Source organism: Neovison vison, chromosome 9 (genome assembly GCF_020171115.1).
Source record: "Neovison vison isolate M4711 chromosome 9, ASM_NN_V1, whole genome shotgun sequence".
In the NCBI taxonomy this organism is placed as follows: domain Eukaryota; kingdom Metazoa; phylum Chordata; class Mammalia; order Carnivora; family Mustelidae; genus Neogale; species Neogale vison.
In genome coordinates, this window is record NC_058099.1 from 85,129,322 (window position 1) to 85,152,184 (window position 22,863).

General features: G+C 44.2%; 1 protein-coding gene across 1 annotated transcript; it reads left to right on the forward strand.

Moving 5' to 3' along the window:
* The first annotated feature begins 4,449 nt into the window (after positions 1-4,449).
* On the forward strand, positions 4,450-12,316 carry RFK (riboflavin kinase). Its single transcript, XM_044265867.1, has 4 exons — positions 4,450-4,725; positions 5,617-5,768; positions 9,394-9,496; positions 10,233-12,316. The coding sequence occupies exons 1-4, from the start codon at positions 4,644-4,646 to the stop codon at positions 10,361-10,363; spliced, it is 468 nt and encodes a 155-aa protein (XP_044121802.1). The 5' UTR covers positions 4,450-4,643; the 3' UTR covers positions 10,364-12,316.
* Positions 12,317-22,863: the final 10,547 nt, after the last annotated feature.

Sequence of the window (22,863 nt, forward strand, 5' to 3'; positions counted from 1 at the left end):
TTGTGCAAAGGCCCAGAAGTGTGTCAGAGGGCCTGCAATAGTTCAGGAGAGGCATGAAGGCAGAAGCAGCGGAGGGAGGGATAATGGTTTTGTTTAGACTTGACCCTAGGGTAATGAGAAGCATGGAAGGCCACTGGTATGGCTTGATCAGAATGGTATGTGAGAAATGTCACTGCACCTCAGATAACTGATTGGGGTTATATGGGGTCAAATCTAAGGCTGGGAGAATGGAAAAGAGGCTGCGTCTAGTGGGTAGGTGAGAGGCGGTGACCTGGATTCAGCAGGTGTGAGGGGGAAAGATGGGTCATGGAACACTTGGTGACTGCTTAGATATGGAGGCTGTGACCTCTGATGTCAGACTTAAAGGTCAGTCCTTTTTAGATGCATTTCTTAAACATAGACTTTATTTTTTACAGCAGTTTCAGGGTTCCAAAAAAATGAATGGAAAGCAGAAAATTCCCCCCATATGGCCCGTTCTCCACCTCCTCCTTGTCCCACAGTTTCCTCTATTATTTACATCCTGCATTAGTGTGGGGCCTTTGTTATCACTAATAAGCCAATACTGATAAATCATCATTAACTGAAGTTCATAGTTTACCTTAGGGCTCACTCTTCATGTTGTAGCATTATAAGCTTTTTGACACATACATAATGTCACATAGCCATTATTACAGTAACAAAGAGTTTCACTGCCCTAAGAATCCTCTGTGGCTCTGCCTACTTCTTGCTCTCTTCCTCCTAAGCCCTGGCAACCAATGCTCTTTTTATCGTCTCCAAAGTTTAGCCCCCACCAGAATGACATATAATTGGAATCATGTCATACATAGACTTTCAAGGTTGGCTTGTTTCACTTAGTATAATATGTCTTTAAATTTCTTCCATGTCTTTTCATGGCTCGATCCTTTTTATTGCTGAGTAACATCACATTATATGGATATACCACAAGTTATTTATGCATTTACCTACTGGAGGACATCTTAGTTGCTTCCAAGTTTTGGCAAGCTGGAGCGGATTTTTGTGTGAACATACTTTTCTAACTCCGCTGGGTAAATACCAAGGAGCGTGACTCCTGGCTCATGTGGTGGTTTTGTAAGAAACCGCCATTTGTCTTTCAAAATGCATCGTCTTGCATTCCCACCTGCATTAATGAGAGTTCCTGTTGCTCCACATCCTAGCCAGCACTTGGCATTGTCGGTGTTCTGGATTTGGGCTATTCTTATACATGTGTGGTGGTATCTTATTATTTTGTGTTTTTTAAGTTTTATTTATTTACATGATCCCTACACCCTAATATGGAGCTCAAAATCACAACCCCAAGATCACGAGTCACATGCTCTTCTGAGCCAGCCAGGCACCCCAGTATCTTATTGTTTTAATTTGTAATTCCCTGATGACACACAATGTGGAACAACTTCATACACTTATTAGTCATCTTGATATCTTCTTTGGTCAGGTGTCTATTCAGATCTTTTGACCACATTTTAATTGAATTGTTTGTTTACTTACTGCCAAATTTTAAGAGTTCTTTAGACTCATTTCATTATTGTTTCCATAGAGTTGGCCTTGTCTCTTCCCTTCACCTCTTCTAAGTTCTACTCACTCCCAATTACTACCTGTGGTCTTTCTTCCTGCAGAGACACATCTCAACACCAGAGAAGCAGGCTCTTTGCTCGGGGGCAGAAAGGATGCTGTTAGAACAGCTCAGACACAGAAACAAAAGATATATTTTGAATACTTAGTTAAAAGCACTAAGTTTGAGACACACACACACACACACACACACACACACTTTCAACTGTAGATTTATGTATACAATGGGAACTATGAATGCTGGGTAGTGTCTTTTTGCAGTCAAATGACTGGGAAAAAGCCTGTACCCTACAGGCTACAGAACAATCACCTGAATTGTTGCAAGCCTGTTCTTTGGCCAGTGAGGTGGAGTGCAGGGTGTGGTGTCAAAACATGATGTTTCTCCTGATTAGGCAGGGCCCCAAATGTGGGGCAGTGATCCACTGGGTGGAAGCCAGTGGTGAGGACTGTGGAGGGATTCACACCAGACACAACAAAGGTGATAGAAATTTACTTAATACACCACAGGAGAGTGGTGAGTAGGACCACACAGGAGAGGCTGTCTGCAAGGAGGCCGTGGGTAGGGGGCTGCATTTAAAGGGGGAAGGTGAGGAGGTAGGATGACATAGGAATTTTCCCTTTTTTGGTAACTGTGCCTGGTTCTAAGTAAGTAGTCCATTGGTGAGTTAGGGCCTGTGGATATTTTGAGGTTTCCCCATGGACCTGCCTGTATCCAGCCAGGTGCTTGCTGTGGGCCCCTTCTACGCCTATTTGCCTAAAAGCAGCCTCTATACAGAGGTCTGATTTAAGTAGTAAAGAACTTTAGGGATAAAACTCAATGGCAGATTGAAGGGAACTCTTGAGAGGCTATTTTTAAAGTGATGGGGGAGTCACCGAGGGTTACTGAGCAGGAGTGGAAAAGGATCAGGCTGCTCCCTTCCATAGCTTATGCTGATTACACAGTAATTGAGCCCAGTCACTGAAAAGCCAACAGGATTTAAAAAAAAAAGGGGGGGGGGCCTAAATGCTCCATCTTCGGAATTCTCCAAAACCCCCTTTTCACTCTTTATAAATTGGGGTTAATTCTTTCCTCCAAAACTGATGTGAGGATTGTATAAGATAGTATGTAAATTACCTAGCATTATCTCATTTAATTCTTAAAACCACCCCTCCTCATTTCTTTCTCATGACTCATTTAATTATCTTATTTCATTTCATTCCCATACCTCCTTGCAACTCTGGGGTGTAGAGATCTGTTTTATCAGGCTCTTACCTTCCAGGCCTTTCTATTTGCTGTATCACTGAAGACATCCATGATGATGATAATTTTTACAACAGGCCAGGCAGTTTGTTAAGTGCTGTACATCCATCGGCTCACCTAAATCCCACAAAATTATTAATATTCCCATTTAGTTGATACGGACACTTAGATTGAGACAGTGTGCTTTGCCCAAGGTCACCCAGCAATTAAATGAGGCAAGGCTTGTATTCAAACCCTGGCTTACCTAGCTCAACCACCTGTGCTCTTAACTATTAACTATACAACGAATCTTTTCTGTGAGGTCTGCTCCCTGGGCTGCCTTCCAAGCACTTTGTCGGGCCTTCTGTTGGAAATACTGACAGCAGAGCACTGGAGTCAGGCTCACCAGTCTCTCTCACTAAACTGAGTCCCCGAGGGCCAAGAACTTGTCTCGGTCCCCTTTGCTCCCCCAGCACCGTGCACTGTGTTTGGCACACTCTGGGCTCTTCATTCGTTCTTTCTGCAAATACACGGAGTGTCTGCTATGAACCACGCGCTACACTCGTCTTAGGGACATATGACGGTCTTGCCAACAATGACCCCTTTGGTACCCGTACAGACAGGATGTAATTTTAACATTGGGTAAGCATTATCATAGGTACATACATGTAAGGTACAAGGGACTGCAAAGTCTGGACAGGATTTCACACAGATTCACAGAGAAAAGCGAAGAGAACAATTACAACTTTCTTCTCAAGAACACGAGGATGCACCTTGTGACCGACCCTTGTGATTTTCTTGAAATTTCCCTTGAGCTGCTTCCCTACGTGATGTTTACAGCTCCGAGGGTTAGGAGGCCCCCAGACTGGCCCTGCGGTACAGAGGACGCCTTTTGTCGGGTTTGCTGGATTCTCAGGGTTACCCCCCCCCCCGAGGGAGGGTTAGGCAGGCGGCCGCGCCCCTCCTGAGAGAAAACTGCGTTACTGCAACCTCGCGCCAGTCGCGGGGGTTGCCGCGTTAGACCAGAACCTGCTTCCTCGGCGCTTGCATTCCGGCAGAACTTGAGACCGCGGTCAGGCGCGCTGGGGGAGACGAGGGCCGTTTCCCGCAGACAGTTAAAACCTCTACGAAGCGCTGATCTTGAGCTGGAATTTTGGAACTTTAATAAACGTGTAAAGAACGAATGGATGACGAATGACCATCGAGCTCGCGGTTGCCAAGAAGCTGAAGAACGTCTGTGACGTGAGGATCGTAATAAAAAGGAGGAGGGGGAAAGAAACACTCGGGATAGTCCGAGAACGGTACTAGCACAGCAAACAAGATGAAAGACGAACTCCGGCCACCGCTTCCAGCGCCCCGAGCCCCGGGAGAAGCACAGGAGCGGCGGAGCGGCGCTTCCGGGACCACGGCGGGGGCGGGGCCACGCGGGGGCGGGGCTACGGAAGCCGAGCGGGCTCCGAGGTATCTGGCAGAGGAAGTGTGCGCAGGCCTGCGGCGCTGGGCGGGCTCAAGCCCTTCCACGCTGACCCACGGCGCTCCCACCCACGTCCGCATTTATATTTGCCGTCGCCGGGTTCCGGGGCAGACGCAGGGTTTTAGTCGCTTGGCGTTCTGTGTGGGTTCAGTGCGGTGAGGGACTCCCTGCGGCGTGTCGTCGGGCGCCTGCTGGCCGGTTGAGTGCCTGCTCTCCGGGCCGCCCGCAGGGGAATTCGGGCATCAGCCCAGCTCCTGCTCGTGTTCCCCGTCCGGTCCGGGGTTTCCGGGCACCGCTTCGACGGCGGCTTCGCCGGACCTGCAGACCGGGTCGCAGCCCGAGCCCCAAGCGGACGGAGTCATGAGGCACCTGCCGTATTTCTGCCGCGGCCAGGTGGTGCGGGGCTTCGGCCGCGGCTCCAAGCAGCTGGGCATCCCCACAGGTGAGCGCCGGAGGTCGCGGGGGCCCCTCTCCCCGCCCCGGCTCACGGGCTTGGGTCCAGTGGGACGTCGCGGGACTTGGGGCTGCCGGCAGAGGTGACGCCCTTCCCTTCGCTCGGTTCTTGCTTCGTTGAGCCGGAGGACCTTTGGTCAGATTGAGGAAGCCGACCTTACCCGTGGCTGGGGGTTACCGGGGATCCGGCTGCGGGGGGGGGGGGCGTGAGGGCAGAAAGCCGAGCTGAGTTTCGGGATCCCCCTTTCCCGCCTCTTTATACAACCAAGCTAGAGCTGCCAGGCATGGCACGCGTCATCCCCATTAGGAAACGTAATGTGAACCAGATTGGTTAAATTTCCAATTTTTTTGTTCTCTTTGTATGTCTGGTTAGCAATTGGATGAGAATCAGGTATCTTTTTTTGGTCTGTCTACATCGGTTTTCAGTAGTCAGGACCTGACTGTGTGAATAATTCATTCTTAAAAATACATACCAGAGTTGTCCCTGTCTTTGAGTTTGGGACCTAGCCGTGTTTATTTTGAAAATAAGAATCGTTTGAAGAGCTTCTGAACCTCCTTAAGAAAGACCAGGTCTGGGTAGGGGCGGGGGGGAATAAACACAACACACAGCTGTTCATGCACCTGTTTTCATCTACTTCAAGAGTGTGTGTGTCGGTGTTTTTGTTTTTTGGAGAGTTGTATACATTTAATTGTTCTTAACCTTGCCACCTGAAGAGAAGAAAAGAAGCCCATGCCAGACTATAGAATGGTGGGATTCGTAGTCATAGGCAGGATTCCAGGAAACTTATGAGCGGAATGATGTAGGCTAGCCTTCGTGCGATTTTTATAAATATTTGCTATGAAACTGTTAACACTCAGAACATTTATTTCTGTTATTTAGCTAATTTTCCGGAACAAGTAGTTGATAATCTTCCAGCCGATGTATCCACTGGCATTTATTATGGCTGGGCCAGTGTTGGAAGTGGAGACGTTCATAAGATGGTGGTGAGCATAGGATGGAACCCATACTACAAGAATACAAAAAAGTCTATGGTAAGAATTATATTTAGGACTGTCTCTGAAAACGGGGTAGTAATTTAACGTAATACTCAGTTTTAGATGCACATAGAAATCATCAGTGGTACTCAACATAGTCCAAATTACTAGAATTTTTGGCAGTTTTCTTGAAGGATTTTCCAGTGAAGTGTTGAGTTACTGTTTGGATTAACTCTTCATCCTTTCACTTTCAGAGTGAATCTCCTACAAAATAAAGTGAGTCCCTTGTCAAAGGGCGAGTATAATTGGATTGTGCTTTCTGATCATTCTGTTAATCTCTGCCTTTTCATCGGAAAGTTCAGTCCATTTACATTTAAGCTAATGACTGGTGAGGAGGGACTTCTACCATTTTGCTGTTTTCTATAGGCCTTATAGCTTTTTTGTCTGTTATTTCTTCCATTACTGCCTTTTGTTTAATTTTTTTTTGTAGTGACACATTTTGATTCCTTTATTTCCTTTTGTGTCTTTTCTATAGAATTGGTGTGTGTGTGTTTGTGGTTACCGCGAGGAGTGCATGTGACTTTCTACAGTTACAAAATCTATTTTGGATTTATGACAGTTTAATAGTACATAAAAACTCACAAATTATATCCTTATACATTGTGTGCTCAATAAAAACTAATATTTTTATGCATTTATTTTTTAAATCACATAGAAAATAAAAAGTGGAGTTTCAAGCCATAATTGCAATATTAATTTTCATAGCTGTCCATGTGTTTATCTCCACTGGAGACAAAAGTGAATTACTTGGGGCACCTGGTAGCTCAGTGGGTTGAACATCCAACTCTTGATTTCGGCTCAGGTCATGATGACAACATGGTGAGATGGAGTCCCTTGTCAGCTCTGTGCTGGGCATGGAGTCTGCTTCAGATTCTCTATTTCCCTCTCCTACATTCCCCCTTAAAAAAACAAACGAATTACTTAAGAGCATGTTTGAAAGATAAAGTTGCGCTTGCTACAGTTAATATAGTTCCTTCACCCTTTAATTACTTGCTCACGCTGCTGAGATAGAACTGCTTACTCCATAGATGGTGCTGTCTAATAAAATTGCAAGGTGATGCTTTTTTTTTTTCCCCCTCTTAAACTACTTGGAAGGTGTACCCTTCTGTTCTTTTCGCAGTACCCATGCCACTTAAGAGCTTAATATGCTAGATAGGGCTGGATCTTGATCAGGTTAAGTGTGTGGAAAAACAGAGTAGATCTAAATTTAGCCCTTGAAGAGTTTGCAGAAGCGTGTCACAGTTGGAAAACCATAGGGCTAAGTTCTGGTACAAACTGTAGAAATAGCCCAGAATTGCTTAACATTGTGTTCAGTATCTCTTGTTTTTGAGTATTAAGGATGTGGGAATTATTTGGAATAGATAAGGAAAAGAACTACTGAGAGAATACAAAATCATTTTCTATAGATGGGGAGGAAATGAAAGGAGAGGGAAAGCTATTCTATGACAAATTTCAGGTAACAGGACTATGACTGTAGGAAGCCCAAGTCCTGCCAGAATTAGAAGAAACTCAGTTTTCTGTTGGTAGGATGTTCATACTTTTCAGGTTTTATTTTTTTCTTTGGTTGCCAATATTGGACATCTATGATGTGCCTGTTTCAGTTTTTTCCCCTTTAAAAAAAAATGGATTGGTTCTTTTAATTAACTTAAAAAGTTCTTAGTATGTCCGAGATCTGATTGCTTTGTTGTCATATGTATTGCAAATATTGTTGCCTTCTCTATTGGTTTTTTTTTTGTTGTAATGGTGTGGTGTCTTCGAAGAACAGAGGTTCTTAATGCTAATATAATCTAATTCATCATTTCTCTTAATGATTAGTGCCTTTTAATAGCCCATTTAAGGAAACCTTGCCTACTCTAGGTCATTACGATACTCTTCTTTGTTTTCTTCTAAAAACTTGTCTTAAACTTTTCTCATCAAATTGGTTTTTGAGTATGGGGCAAAGTAAGGGTCAAAATTAATTTTTTCCCATATGGATATTGAGTCTGCCCACTTACTGAAATACCATTTTTATCATGACCGTGCTGCACTGTCACCTTGATCATAAACCCTGTGACTTGATATGTGTGAGTCTAAAATGTGCTCATACAGACTTGGTTTCCTAGTCTGTCTTTGGGTCATTACCACACTGTCTTTATTTCCATAGCTTTTATAATAGGTCTTGCTATCTGACTGTGTAAGTCCTCTACTTCTGTTTTCAAGATTTTGGAGGGATAATTTCAACCTTCCACATTTCCTTACAAATTTTGGAATCACGTGATACTTTCCATCATTAAAAAAGCAAAAAAACTAGGATTTTGACAGGAGTGGCATGAAATATATAGATGAATTTAGGAAGAGTAGACATCTTTACCATTTTTCTCGGTGATGTTTTATAAGATCAGTGTTGATGTTTCTGTTTTAAGTATCACTTCATGTATTAGATTTTCTAAAGTCCTGCACAAAATACGCCTCTGTCTCTTAAGTTTCACGTTTCTAGATGGTTTAAAGTTCTCTGCATCCACCCTAGTTCAGTCTCTAGAATTCGGATTATAGATTATCATCTACCTCCTCCACCGTTTTGTTTCCGCCTGTCCTGTACCCATTTGTCAACATCGTTCCTTGATCAGGATCCTACGTTGGCTCTTCTGCCTGCATGTCCGTCTTCAGCTCTGCCTAACCCTCAGACGTTTCCGTAACATGGTGTGTGTCACAGACATATGGATCCTGATTAACCTTAGAAATGATTCTTTTTTTTTTTAAAGACTTTATTTATTTATTTGACAGAGAGAGAAATGATTCTTTTAATAGTAACATCTCTTAACACTTTGCTCCTTACATGGCAGTGTCTTGACATGGGTGTTTGTTTTTGCTTTTTATGGGTTTTTTTGCCTTGATAAGACTTAATCACTTTGCATGTTAGTTTTTTTAAGGATTTTATTTAAAAATAAAAGCAATCTCTGCACCCAGTGTGGGTGCACCCAATGTGGGGCTCAAACTCAAACCCTGAAATCAAGTTGTGTGCTCCACCGACTGAGCCAACTAGGCACCCCTGCATGTTAGTTTGTGTTTTTTTTTAAAGATATGATTTGAGAGAGAAGGAGCACAGAGGGAGATTGAAAGGAAGAAGCAGACTCCATGCTGAGCAGAGAGCCCAACATGAGGCTCCATCCCAGGAGCCCAAGATCATGACCTGAGCTGAAGGCAGATGCTTAACCAACTCAGCCATCCAGGTGCCCCCCACAACCTTCTTTTTTTATTTGTTTTTTTGTTTTTTTTTAGTATACAAACAGCAAATCATACCAGATTTATGGTATAACATCTGCCTTACTTAGTTACAATGTTTATATGTAAGGTCAGGGTCAGGAACAGAACTGATGGAAGAATTTGGGAAAAAGCTGCACTTAGATTTTAACCTGTCTTTAAAAATTTATTAAGGGTTGCAGCAGCTCTTTCTGCCCAGGAGTCCTGTCCCCATGCTTTAATAAAATCACCTTTTTGCACTAAAAAAATAAAATAAAAATAAAAATTTATTAAGGGTTGATTGTTACATTTAAGTTATGCCCACCATAAATGTGGAGATATATTTCAAATTTCAGAAACTCTGTAATTTCATGGTAATCTTTTTCACATTACTTAACTCTAGGAAACTCATATCATGCATACCTTCAAAGAGGACTTTTATGGGGAGATCCTCAATGTGGCCATTGTTGGCTACCTCAGACCGGAAAAGAACTTTGATTCTTTAGGTAAGTTGTGCTTAGGTCTTCTGAAGTATTACTGGAGCTATTTCTGCTGCTTCTCCCAGTAACAGCATGGCAGGAGAGAGAACATTCGAGCATTTACTCTGTGCCTTACATGTTTCACTTCCACCAAAACATATGAGGAATTCTTTTGCCCCCTTCACAGTTGAGGAAATTGGCAGAGAGGGGTTAAGTAATTTGCGTAGGGTCACATCAGTATGTGGTGGGGCCTAGATTCAAACCCACCAGACTGGCTGCTTCTCTCCCAACAGTGTGAAGTTAGTGAAATCTTTTCCCTTCTCATATTTTAAGGAATAAGTGAGAATGAATGCTGAGAGGAGTAATCGTTGCTTTGCAGTGCTTGACGTGTAAGAAACTAAATCAGTACTTGAAGCAAGTGGTATCAAGTATGTTAGTATAGTGTGGCTGTTTCAGTTCTACTGTAGAATTTGGTAAATGTGGATACCGAAGAGGCTTGATCACGAGTATTTGTTCCATTTGGTATTTGTGACATAGCTTCGTGCTAATGCCCTTCTCTAAGAAATTGCAAGAAGATCAGGTACGTCTTTTGTAGACCATTGACTTTTACTTACGTCTGGAAGAAGGGATGAAACAAACATTTACGTGTAGCTGCTCTGTGCTAAAGACACTGCCAGCCTGCGGGTTCTTAGGAGTCCGAGCAAGGGGTAGTAAGAGTGTAGCAGCAGTTTTTCATTGTTTCCCTGTTCTGTTCTCTCTGCAGAGTCCCTTATTTCAGCAATTCAAGCTGATATTGAGGAAGCTAAGAAGCGACTAGATTTACCAGAACATTTGAAATTCAAAGAAGACAATTTCTTCCAGGTTCCTAAAGGCAAAATAATGAATGGCCACTGATAAAAAATCACCTTATTCTTATTTATTCATTTACTGTTTTCTAATATTTTACTGCTTACAACTTCTCCGTCATTATATTTTGAAAATCAGACATTTTCTTACAGCTGTGAATTAGTTTAAACAGTACAGTGTCTTTACCATGTTATGTTTCAACCATTCAAATCAAACCCATCATGCTATAGTACTAAAGTGATTCATTTTAAAGATCAGGATTCTTTTTGATGTAATATGTTGATTAAAATGTACCACTAGAAAGGTCTTAAGTGTCTTAAAATGGAAATGAAAATGTATATAAGTATGGGTAAAAAGGCAAGTCATGAGATTTGAGAACTAGTAATTCTCATGGTGCCCACTAGTACATATATACTTGTGTAGTGTGTGCTGCTCAGTAGGGCAGGCTTAGCAAAGTAAATGTATTCAACAGAGGTGTGAGAGTTGATTATAAACTGAAGGGGAAAAATCCAGACTTTATATTTTTGATATTTTGTGCATTAATATATTGTTGCAAACATGTAGACATGTGAATTTTTTTTTTTCTCTTGTGTGAAGTTTCATTGTGGTTAGTCATTTCCTTTATGAGGTCAGATCACTGCTCTGTGTTCATTTTGTTTTACAGCTGCCTCAGTTCTAATTGGTCTAGATTCCCTCTCCTTATCATTTGTTTGTTTACCTCCTGAAGCGGTAAAATGAGTGTTTTTCTAATCTCTAGCTCTCATTTTTGTGTTGTATGACACTTCTCCGTTTTAAGAGCAGATGTTCAATATTTTTCTTGACTTTGGTTCTTTTTCCTTGGAAAATTATCCATGTCTTTTTTTTTCCTATCCCATTTAGAATGCCCTACAACTAACTGTTCATTTAGACAAAAGATTGCATCTATATCTACCATTCCATCCCTTCACTATATAAAGTGATTAAGTGCATACCTGTATTGCATTTTGGGAAAAATATCACCAAAACTTCATTAGGTTTCCTCAAGTTTAACTGAGCACACAGCCGTTCATTTGTATATACCAGTTTCTTAAAGAATACAAAACATTTGTTTTTCCCCCTGGGGAAACCATTTAAGAGCCAATTAAATTATGAAAGTTATTTATTTTTAATGTAATTACATATTCCTGAGCAAATGTAAACTGTTGGATCTGTGTACGCACAATGCAATTCAATCCTAAACAGTGCTTGTAGCTTGGGGGAAAGGCATAAATAATTAAGTTTTAGTTACATAATCCTATACTGTGCATTTTTTCTTCCTCCTAACAAATAATTTTCGGCTACTTGAGACTCTGATTTGGCAGAAAGTTGAAACTGGGTATTTAGGAGATTAAGATTACAGATTGTTTTGGCCTCTGAAACAGTACATGGCATTATTGTTCACTTAAGCACCAGATTTGGAGTGGGGAAGGAGAGCAGAAGTATGAAGAAGGTAATTTTAAAAGTAACTTGTTATAAATCATTTTCCCTGATCTGCATAGAGAACAGATTTTAAGAAAAATGTAAGTATTTGGAAAAACACCTAAAACATCCAGAGAAAGGGGAAGCGTGGATATCTTTAGCTGGATTGTGTTTTGCTTTTTGGTTTATGAATTTACGGCAAACAAGGTCGTATGTGACTTTCTTTTATAAAAAGATTGAGAAAATATAATTTAACGTTAGAGATGCTATACTTGAAAGAAGCCACAGTTATTAGTGGCTTTAGAAAGCAAAGATAAAAACAGACATGGAAAGTGTAAAAACAGGTTTGTGTTTGAATAGCCCGCTGCTAATTATGTCCTCATTAAATGTGTGAAGTTTGATATTGTCACCTTACAATTTGAAAATCATATATTGTGAGGTGTAAGAGCCAATAGTGTCTACACTTCTTAAAGTTTTATATTAAGTATGTATTATAAGAAATGGCAGTAGTACCATTTTTGATTAATCTGATTTCGGGCCTTGAAATAAACCTTATCTAAGTGATGTTTCTTCCCCCGTGTCAGTTTGTCTGTGTGTAGGTTCCTCATTGGCCGCCTGGTGGTCCCTTGCCGGTGTGTTTGAGGGCCTGACTGGCGAGATGCCGGGGGCCGCTGGAGGGGGAATCTGCCTGCATAGTAGTTCTAGAACCAGGGGCTTTGCCTCAACAAGCTCCTATTGATGCCTGCAGCACAGGTTTATTGGGAGAGCATTCTGTTCTTCTTTTTTTTTTTTTTTCTTTTAAGATTTTATTTATTTATTTAGAGAGCACAAGCTGGGAGAGGGGCAGAAAGAGAAAATCTCAAGCATACTCCACGCTGAGTCCAGAACCAGACACGGGGCTGGATCCCACAGCCCTGAGATCACGACCTGAGCCGAGATCAAGGGTCAGACGCTTAACCCACCGGAGCCTCCCACGCGCCCCAGAGAGCGATCTGTTCATAGGGTGTCAGTTCTCAAAAGCCTACTTTCTGAGGGCGAGGGTCCCCATTATATTTTTAATCCTAAGAGCCGGAGGAATAGAAGTCTGAGTTCCCTTCCATAACTCCTGCTCCATAACAGGATTCTGCTGTCTTGGTGACTAGAGTCCCTCAGAACTCCCGCTTGTGTCTCGTGTATGCGGGGACACACACGTGTTCTTCCAGGGCTGCTCTCCAGTGCTGTGGACCGTGGGGGCTCACGCGTTTGCAGCCGTGGCTGCTGTTGTAAGCTGGGATCAGGGAGACGTAAGCCGGAAGATTGCTTAGAATTTAGGAGGACCGTTTTGCTTTCCTGGTAAAAGTGCCAGCCTTTTCCTGTCTCCCCATCCCCCTGTCCCACTCCCCTGACTTGCGAAATGGATGTGAGGCTGACAGAGGAGATCCAGTCTGACCGTCAGACACCGAGCTGGGAAATAAATGTGCCCCGTGAAGAGATGCCATCAGAAGCAAGAGCAGAAACGAATTCTAGGACCAGCTCTACCGTGACAGGTAGAAGGATTATCAGATAGAATTTGAAATGGCTTTAATATGTGTAAAAAAATGAGTGTTAAAAACTGGTAAAATAAGGGTCAATTATAATTGGGTAGACGGAAGTTAGGTGCGGGATGACAAAGGGGATTAAGAGGTACAAGCTTTCAGTTCTAGGATAAGTCACAGAGATGGAAAGTATAGCACAGGGAAATATACTTAATAAGGTATGATTACAGATGGTGACTGCACTTAATGTACAGAATTGTTGAATCAGTCAGTATAATGTACACCTGAAACTAATGTAACACCATATATTAATTTAAGTAAATTCATTATAGCTTTATTAGGGTATGATTGACAACAAATTGCACATATTTGAATTTTATGACTTGGTAAGTTGATATATGGATACACAGAGGTAAAATCAATGTCAGGATAATAAATATCACCCCTCCCCCAAATAAAACCTGGGGAGGATAGGCATGGATTTAAAGTGGTTATTCATGTCTTCAAATCTGGAGTGTCCAGGTGAATTTATGTGTTTACTCTGTTAGTTGAAGGTGTAGAGGATTACAAGATGCCAGCACTGGATGGGAAGTTAATTTTTTGTGCCCGCCTCCCCAAATTCATATGTTGAAGTCTTAGCACCCAGTGTGTGAGCAGGTGGGACCTTTGCTGGGGGTAGAGCTGTTATGAATGGACTTGCCCTTAGAAAAAGTTACTCCAGAGAACTTTTCGTTCTTTCTGCCACGTGAGGACGAGGACGCAAGGAGAAGTCAGCAGTCTGCGACCCAGGAAGCATCTCACCAGAACGTAACCATGTTGGCTCAGACTTCCAGTCTCCAGAACTGTGAGAAATAAGTTTCTGTCCTCTAAAAGTCACTCAGTCTTGGGGTATTTTGTTACAGAAGCCTGAACAGACAGAGGAACCCTGGTGTGAAGCTTAAAATAGATGGCCTCCTCGTTCCCTGTTCTCTCCCTTCCCCTGTTTCTCCTCCCCCCTCCTCTGTCTCCCGCTCGCTCTCCTCTAATCGAAACAGACGTGAGCCATTGGGTTGGGAGTGAATAAGGTACAAAAGCATCACCTATAAAATACTTGTAATTTTTTGCTTTGGAACTAGATTTGAGTTGTCAAACTGCCATCCTCCAGATTAGTCTTGACCCGTTTCCTAAGATCAGCGCTGAAAACCAGTACCAGTTCCATGGGTCACCCAGGACAGGGGGAGAGCAGAGCTGCCGGAGGGTGTGGGGAAGGGGTGCGTGCCAGTCCCTGTATGGAGTCTTAAGCACTCACTATTGCTGTCTGTGGGAGAGCCTCATCTTAGGAAACACTTAGGTGGTCAGCAAGCGTGGCCAATAGGCAGGTAGAAAAGTCAAAACTACCCATGAACACTTCTTAGCTTTAAATTGCTAAAGCCTGGGTTTTTTTGAAGCTCAAACCTAAAATTTAATTCTTTTATGTTACTTTGCATCTTGGCCAGGGCCGCCTCCTGGGACAGTAGAAGCCTTGGTTGATTTCGAGCAGGCAAGGATAACTAAATAAATAAAAGGCATCTTGCTATTCTCTCTCATGCTCTTGGCCAGTGAGTCTTATAGTTGAATTCTCTTAAGTTAAATCCAAGTATTATATAACTGCACTGTAGGATCTTCTGTGTTTCCCATAGCAGACCCAGCCTTCTATGTTAACCGTTTTGTTTAGGAATCTAACTGGTTGCAAGTAACAAAAAGGAACCTGGCTGATTTAAGCAGGAGGTGAAGTTACTTAGAAGACTGATGGGTTACTCAGGGTGGACAGGAAAGCTGGACGCTGGGTAAAGATGGAGCTGAGTAAAGATGGAGCAGAACCGGGGTCAAAATCACATGAGAGCTGGTTCCTCGAGGACAGTGCCACTGCCACGGGGCGAGTGTGCCCCAGCTTCCCAGCAAGCACCAGCGGAGCCTCGGTCACGTAGCGGGCCCTGTTGGCCCAAGACTCATCTTTCTGTGATTTAATAATTTCTTTTTTTGAAGTTTTTATTTAAGGAGCCTCTGCACCTGGGTGGCTCAGTTAAGTAATCTCTACACCCAGCATGGGGCTCAGACTCACGACCCTGACACCCAAGATGGAGTGTGAGCCACTCCAGCCAGCCGGGCGCCCCAATCTTTCTGGGACTATCATCTGATTGGCCGAGCTTCGGTCAAAGGGTAGGCTGGAAAACTGTGTACCTATTTAAACTCCTGCAGAGAGAGGCACTTTTTCCATCAAGGCTGATGCAGTGGGAAGTGAATTCTCTAAACATAACGAGGGTTAATGGATGGTAAGAAAAAAAAAGACAAGTCTCCACTTGCATTATCTAACTTGGAAGGAAACGATCTGAGTACCTGCTGTTCATCCTCTCCTGCACCCATCCCCAGATTATCATGTTCCAGAGAGACTGATAAACACTTTTTTTTTTTTTTTTAAAGATTTTAGAGAAAAAGCACTACACGCATGCGCGTGTTAGCAGGGGCAGAGAGAGGAAGAAGCTCAAGCAGATCCCGCACTGAGCACAGTGAGCCTGATGTGGGGCTCAGTTCCACGACCCCACGACCCCAAAATCATGACCTGAGCCAAAACCAAGGGCTGGATGCTTAACTGACTGCACCACTCCCGTGCTCCTAGAACCTTTTATTTCTTTTATATAAAGGAAAAAAATACATAATCTGTAGTGTTTCCACTTTTATCTTGATTTGCAGGAAGCCTGGGGCTAGTGTTTGTCTCACTAGTGATACTCTTAGGAACCCCGATTTTCAGAGTGTTCTTGGAAGAGCCCTAGAGCTTCCAGGGGCTGGGCCAGCAAGGGGATCTCCGCCCTCCTCACTTGAAGGTAGTACTTTGAACTTCTACCTCTGTGGTTTACATTCGATGGAAGGCCTCCATGGCTAAGAAATGCTTCAACTTCTGCTTGGATGGATCAGCTCACTTGCGCCTCCTCCGTCAAGGCCCACTTTCTCTTTTACAATGTCAACAATTTCATTTTGTGCACATACCGGATGGCGCCAGTAAGCACTCTTCTGGAAGCTGGTGGATAGAAGTCCTAGAAGAGTCACACTCCCTGTGGGGCACTGAGAAGATTCCCTGGTGTGGGTTCTGCTTGGATCCCTGTAAACAAATACCTGCTGCTAACAGAGCCACTTGTGGGAAGTCCAAGTTCATCTCAGGGTCCCTTTAGGCTTCCGAGAACTCAAAAAACATTTTCTCCGGCTGCCTGAGACGTTGTTTGGCTGGCAGATTTGCTGGAATTTCAAGTTTATTAAAGGTTCTCCAACCAGTACAGAACTTCTGTCAAATGAAATTTTTTGTTTTGTTTTCAACTCTCTCCCAAACCCAACAAAACTTAATACTACTATCCTGAGATTTCCACCATATTTCAAAACTAGCACATTCCCTGGCCCGGAGCCCGGCGAGCTAGACCTGTTCTCTACCGTTCCTTACAGAACTCGTTCAAGTACTTCTTCCCAAGTTTTAGAAGATGGAAGGAAGTGTTATCTTGGATTCCCTGCCCTTGATGAAAGTTTCTTCATTCCTTTTTCCAGTCTTGCAAAAGGATGGATAATAAAGAAATACCTGTTTCTGCCATAGTTTCACTACACTGAGGATATCTTGGGTTTTCTTAAGAGCATGGTTTTAAAAGTCAAACATCGAGGGGCACCTGGGTGGCTCAGTGGGTTAAAGCCTCTGCCTTCGGCTCAGGTCATGATTCCAGGGTCCTGTGATCGAGTCCCGCATCGGGCTCTCTGCTCAGCAGGGAGCCTGCTTCCCCCTCTCTCTGCCTGCCTCTCTGCCTACTTGTGATCTCTCTCTCTGTGTCAAATAAATAGATTTTTTAAAAATTTAAAAAAAAATAAAAGTCAAACATCGATAACTGGGTACACATCGAGCATTCAGAATAGGAGTAAGGACCCTGTATTTCACCATAGTCAAAATACGAGTGGTTACATTCCCTCTACTGACCAGAGGTGAATTTGAACTGTTGTAGCAACAGGAGTTCAGTGTGCTTTTCCTTACATCATTTCAACATTCTTCGCAATAAGTCTGAGCCGTCTTAGTTAGATATTGTTGCCATACTTCAAATAAAGAAATGAAAACATCAACTCAGTCCAACTCAAGCTGTGTAGGAAGAAAGTTTCAGAGTTGTTGGAGTCCAACCCATTTCAAGAGGGAAACCGTCTTCGCTTAGGGCTTAGCCCTATGGGAGTTGTGTACGTGGGACCCTGGGAACTGTGTGTGGTGGGCAGGAACGATCCCCCGGTCCACCGGCCAAGCGGCTTTGGCTCAACATGGCAGCTCATCTTTTGCTTGGCTCTTGCTTTGCCAAGCTAGACTGTTCCAGGCACAGAATAGAGTTAGCAAAATTAAGATCAGACTTTTAATCGAGACAGCAAAAAGGCAGAAAGTTGACAAACACATAAGCATTAACCCAACTGGCACATTGTGGATAGGAGGGAGGTCTCTGAGTCTGGAGGAAAAGGGTTGTGCCAGGGGTCCTGGTCCCAGACCACACCAGGAGGGTTGACTCATGTTAGGGTAGAGTATCCGGACCTTAGCCTTCAGCACCTCCCCGGCAAGCGGCTCAGGCTACCTCTGGCTATTTCACTGACCTCTGTCTCTTGTTCCCCACAGAGTTCTGTCAAAATGGACACTCCCCAGGCAGCTCATGTTCCCTAGAAATTCCCGAGTTCTGTCTCTTCCAGACTCCAAGCCTTTGCTCATTCTCTTTCCATTCCCTCCACTTACCTGGAGCCCACCCATCTGTGAGGTCATGTGAGTATGGAACTTTCCTTTATACTTTTGGAAGAGGCCATCGAGGGTAAAATTTAAAAATAAATAAAATTTAAAAATTTAAAAACAACTCCCCCGTTTTCCAATTCTAGGTCCTAGAAAATCCAGGTCGTGCTGAGAAAATTAGAGAAGCCCGTCCTGTCGGTCACCCTCCCCCCTATAGGGGAGTGGAGTTAGGAAGGGGGGGATAGGCTCATTTAGAGATGATCTCAGTATACTCTGTTGGACCCCTTTCAGTTGCATCAAGCAGAGAGCTTGTGTTTCCTAGGTCGGGAGGTAGGATGTAAGGATTGTATGAGAATCTGTGGCTAGATCGGCTGTCGACAACAGAGCAGAGAGAGAACATGGTTCTTGCACTCTCAAGAGAGGGGGTGAGGGAAGGGAGCAGTGGTGTGTACTTCTCATGGACCAGATGTACAGATATGGCTGGAGATAAATCTGATGGGGCCCCATCTAAGATGGCAATCTGGATTGTGACCCAGAAGTGACCCAGAAGACAGGCAGAGGAGGATTTCCAGAAGCCCAGGGTCTGAGAGACCTAAAGGGGGCTTTGGGCTTACCACACACATTGCAGTTGAATTGCTCCAGAAGGGAACATTCAGAGGGAATCCTTTAAACACAGTGAGCTCAGAGAGCCAAGCTGGGCCTAGGGCTGGGCTCTTACCGAATACAGCTTAAAAAAAAATTTATCGGGGTGCCTGGGTGGCTCAGTCAGTTAAGCATCTGCCTTTGGCTCAGGTCATGATCCCAGGGTCCTGGGATTGAGCCCCCGCATTGGGCTCTTGGCTCAGCAGAAAGCCTGCTTCTCCCTCTCCCTGCTTCTTTGCCTACTTGTATCTGCTGTATCTCTCTGTCAAATAAATAAATAAAATCTTTAAAAAAAAATTATGATCTATCTGTGCCTGGTTTTTATTTTATTTTTTTAAAAGATTTTATTTGTTTATTTGACAGAGAGAGGTACAACAAGAGACAGGGGAAGCAGAAGAGGGAGACGCAGGCTTCCCCCTCAGCAGGGAGCCTGATGCAGGTCTTGATCCCAGGACGCTGGGATCATGACTTGAACTTGAGGCAGACACTTAACAACTGAGCCATCCAGGTGCACCATGTCTTGAGTTCTTAAATAGTATGCATTGTGATATCAAATTAGTGGATTGTGGTCAGCTTAAAGAAACTATTAGAGTATGATGAAAAATATAATTTGGATAATTATGGTTTCCTCAAACGTTTCCTTTAGTTTTATAAAGAGGTGTTGGTGTAAACTTTATTTATTTTTTATTGTGGATTGCAGTAAAAAAAAAAAAAATTGAAAGTCCCTTTTTTAATTTGCCCTCCTTGTGTTTCCTTCTGGAGGGATCAGCAGCTGCCATCTGGGAAATGAGAAAGAAGCCTTCTCAGCTAGTTTCTATTCACAGGCAAGTCATTGTCATTTATTTTTATTTTTTTAAGATTTTATTATCTGAGAAAGAGAGAGCGGCTGGGGAGATCAGGGAGAGAGAGAGAATCTGAAGCCAACTCCAAGCCCGATTTGAGGCTCGATCTCAGGACCCTGAGATCTTGACCTGAGCGGAGGCGTAACCAACTGACCCAACCTGACAGCCCCAGGCAAGTTGTTTTACTTCCCTGTGGCTTAGTGTCTTATCTGTGCCATGGGATAAGACCAGTGCCTACCTCACAGGGTTGTTATGATGACTGTAAGGATTAAACAAATTAATGCATGCAAAGTGCCTCTCATCGTTGGGAAAACAAGGTGTCGTTACTGTCTCGAGGTGGTTATTTCTTCCCCCGGCCAAAGATAACATTGCAACTTTAAGGACACAGCGAATTCTTCCTTAGATTGTACGCAGAGAATCTCCTTTAGGTCAACCGTAGACAATGCTTTCCGTGAACAGAAAACGTATGCACAAATATTTATGGAGCAGCTACTGTGTGCTAGGACCGTGCTTTGGGCGAGGGGTACAAAGTGAAGTAAGTTGATGTCCATGACTCCGGGGAACCTCCAGGCAGTCTCCCACAGAAATTCCAGCTTTTTTGACTTTATCCTCCTCACCTCCATGGTGTTCCTGGTATATTTGAGGTCTCTGGGAAATACGGTGTTTGAGTGCCTTTCCAGAGAAGTTATCACGGACTCTCCTTACCTCACCCCGATGTTGTAAATAAAGGAGCATCACGTCCCTTCATTTTTTTTCCAGTACCTTCCAAATGGTGGAAGAAAAAGCATCACTGGAGACTTTCCTGCAGATACCAAAGGTCTCCAAAAGCCAGCATTTCAGGAAAAAATGAATTTGCTCTTGTATATATTTTCTGGTGTTTTATTTCACTGTGTTTACTGAAAAGGGTTTTCCGGAAAGGAAGGAGAAAGGAAACAGATGGTGCCAAATGAGAGAGGAGAGTCCCAGATTTCGTCCTTCCCTGTCTCAGAGCAGCTGAGATGCCAGCAGCAAAAAGAGTGGGGAATGTGCTGTGGTTTCTGCCCTCCCTTCCTGCGGTGCCAGGCCCCCGGCTATGTAAACAGGGCTCTGATGTCACAAGACGAGGGAGGTCACTCTGGGTCAGCCTGACCAGCCCTTCCTCCGCCCCCTCCTAACCTTTAAGAGGTGAAGAAGGCTCCAGAGCAGCTTGCAGAGGAAATGAACCAACCGACTGGGTGGGGGATCTTTCTTGGTTTCATTTTTAGCCCAGAAGGAGTCGAAACCAGGAGGAAAAAAGAAAAGGTTGAGTTGGGACCAAGTAAAGCCCTCCCTACCCATTGCCTTGGAAGGTGTCTACATCTGCCTGTAGGGGAGGCCCATGCCGGATCATGACCAGAGCCGAAGGCAGCAGCTTAACCCACTGAGCCACCCAGGCGCCCCCCCTAAGAACCATCTTTAAAAATGGCACCTGGTGGGACGCCTGGGTGGCTCAGTGGGTTAAGCCACTGCCTTCGGCTCAGGTTATGATCCCAGAGTCCTGGGATTGAGTCCCGCATTGGGCTCCTTGCTCAGTGGGGAGCCTGCTTCTCTCTCTGCCTTTGCCTGCCACTCTGCCTGCTTGTGTTCTCTCTCTCTCTCTCTCTCTCACAAATAAATAAATAAAATCTTAAAAAAAAAAAAAAAAAGGGCACCAGGAGAAGTTTCCACTTGAGCTGGTGGTGTGCGGTTTTATAAGTTACAGTCCAGGAGGTACAGCCATACCCGTGACCTGAGACGACATGGCCAGTGTCACGCAGGCTACCGTGGGAATGGGGAGGGCCTGAGAGTGGAGAGCAGCTCTCTTTTAATGCAGCTTCTTATGGCTGAAAACAAATTATTCTCCTTCTATACCAAGCCATCTTCCTTGGGTTTTTCCTTAAAGCTCTGTATTCTGTAGATCTTAAAGAGCTCTTCTTCCCTCTCCTCCAACCCTTCCACCTTTGTATCTAAATTCTTAGACCTCCTGGCGGTTGGAGGCGGATGCGGTAACTGATATATTTGGCAAGGCTTGCGTGGTTCTGAAGACATACCGAAGTCACGTCCAGCGTCAGGGGCAAGCCACCTGCGCCGTTGTATAGGGCTTGTGGCTTCGAAGGGCAAGGGCCCCAGGCTTGGATTCCCTGTTCCGCTGCTCACTAAAATTCTTAATTTTTACGCCGGGCCCCATGGATTATGCAGCCACTCAGTTTTCTGAAAAACCACCTCCAGATTGTTGGCCACAGGATTATTGTTTGATTTCTTCCAGTTTCTACCCAAGAAGTGACTGCACAGGTGAACAGACGAAGGGTAACTTGGGTGTAGCATCTTCCCGCTTACAACAGACTTTCCCATGAGTTAGGTCCTTTCCTGCTCACAAGCTAAACGTACAGATCCAAGCTTATCTAAGGCCACCGGAGATCTGCTACAGGGGGCGAAACTGGTCTCACAGGCAAACAGCAAACAACTCTTTAAAAGTGAAAATCAGTGGAAAACCAGGACGGAGAAATTAGCCAGATGTTCTACAGCTGGGCTCCAAAGGGAAGTCACGGAAGCAATAAAGGACTCTGGTGGAGTCTGCCCAGAAGGATTGTGGGGAATAAAGCTTCCGATCCCAGGCTGAGAGAGAGGGGAACACAGCGTCTTTAGAGCCTTGGTCACCGAGATCCCGCAAGGTCCCTTACAGGCCCTGGATGGGCATCACAAAGTCCCACTGAAAACCCCTTTGTCAAGGATTCTTTGCCCGACCACTTGCTGCTGAGCAATTTGGTTTGCTTTCGGTGTTCCTTTGTTGCAGGAGCAAATCAATACTGAAAATACCGCTCTAGCCCCCGCTTAGAAGCTGGCCAGCCCCAGACCTGAAGTCTGGAACCCAGGCTAAAATACAGTTGACCCTGGGCAGCCCTGGAGTTGGGGCACCCATTCGCCCACGCCTCCAAAACTCCCACCTGTGCTTTTTGACTCCCCCCAGACTTCACTACTAACAGCCTACCTTTGCCTGGAAGCCTACCCAATAACATCAGCAGTTGCTGAACATGTTTCGTATGTTACATGTGTTAAATGCTGTATTACAAGAAAAGTCCAGAAAGGAAGGCGTCATTCAGAAAATCTAAGAGGAAACCTATTCAGGATACTGTCTGGTACTTAGTGTGAAAGTGGACCCACGCGGTCCCAACCCATGCGGTTCGAGTGTCAGCAGGAACCCTGTGGACCTTCTCTGGGCGCCCGGACTGGGGACTTTCACGGCTTCCTGATTTAGGATCTCCCGTGTTGGCCTGGCCTGTGGCTACAGCCCGGGTTGCAAGCTGACGTCTGAGGTCCACACCACAGCTCCTCACTGCTGGGCGTCCATTGGCCCGACATGTGCAGTGGGAACCA

Coding starts and splice junctions, on each gene's coding strand:
- RFK (XM_044265867.1), top strand. CDS start 4,644: ATGAGGCACCTGCCGTATTTCTGCCGCGGCCAGGTGGTGCGGGGCTTC. Junction 4,726..5,616: donor GCAGCTGGGCATCCCCACAG/GTGAGCGCCGGA, acceptor TCTGTTATTTAG/CTAATTTTCCGGAACAAGTA. Junction 5,769..9,393: donor AGAATACAAAAAAGTCTATG/GTAAGAATTATA, acceptor ACTTAACTCTAG/GAAACTCATATCATGCATAC.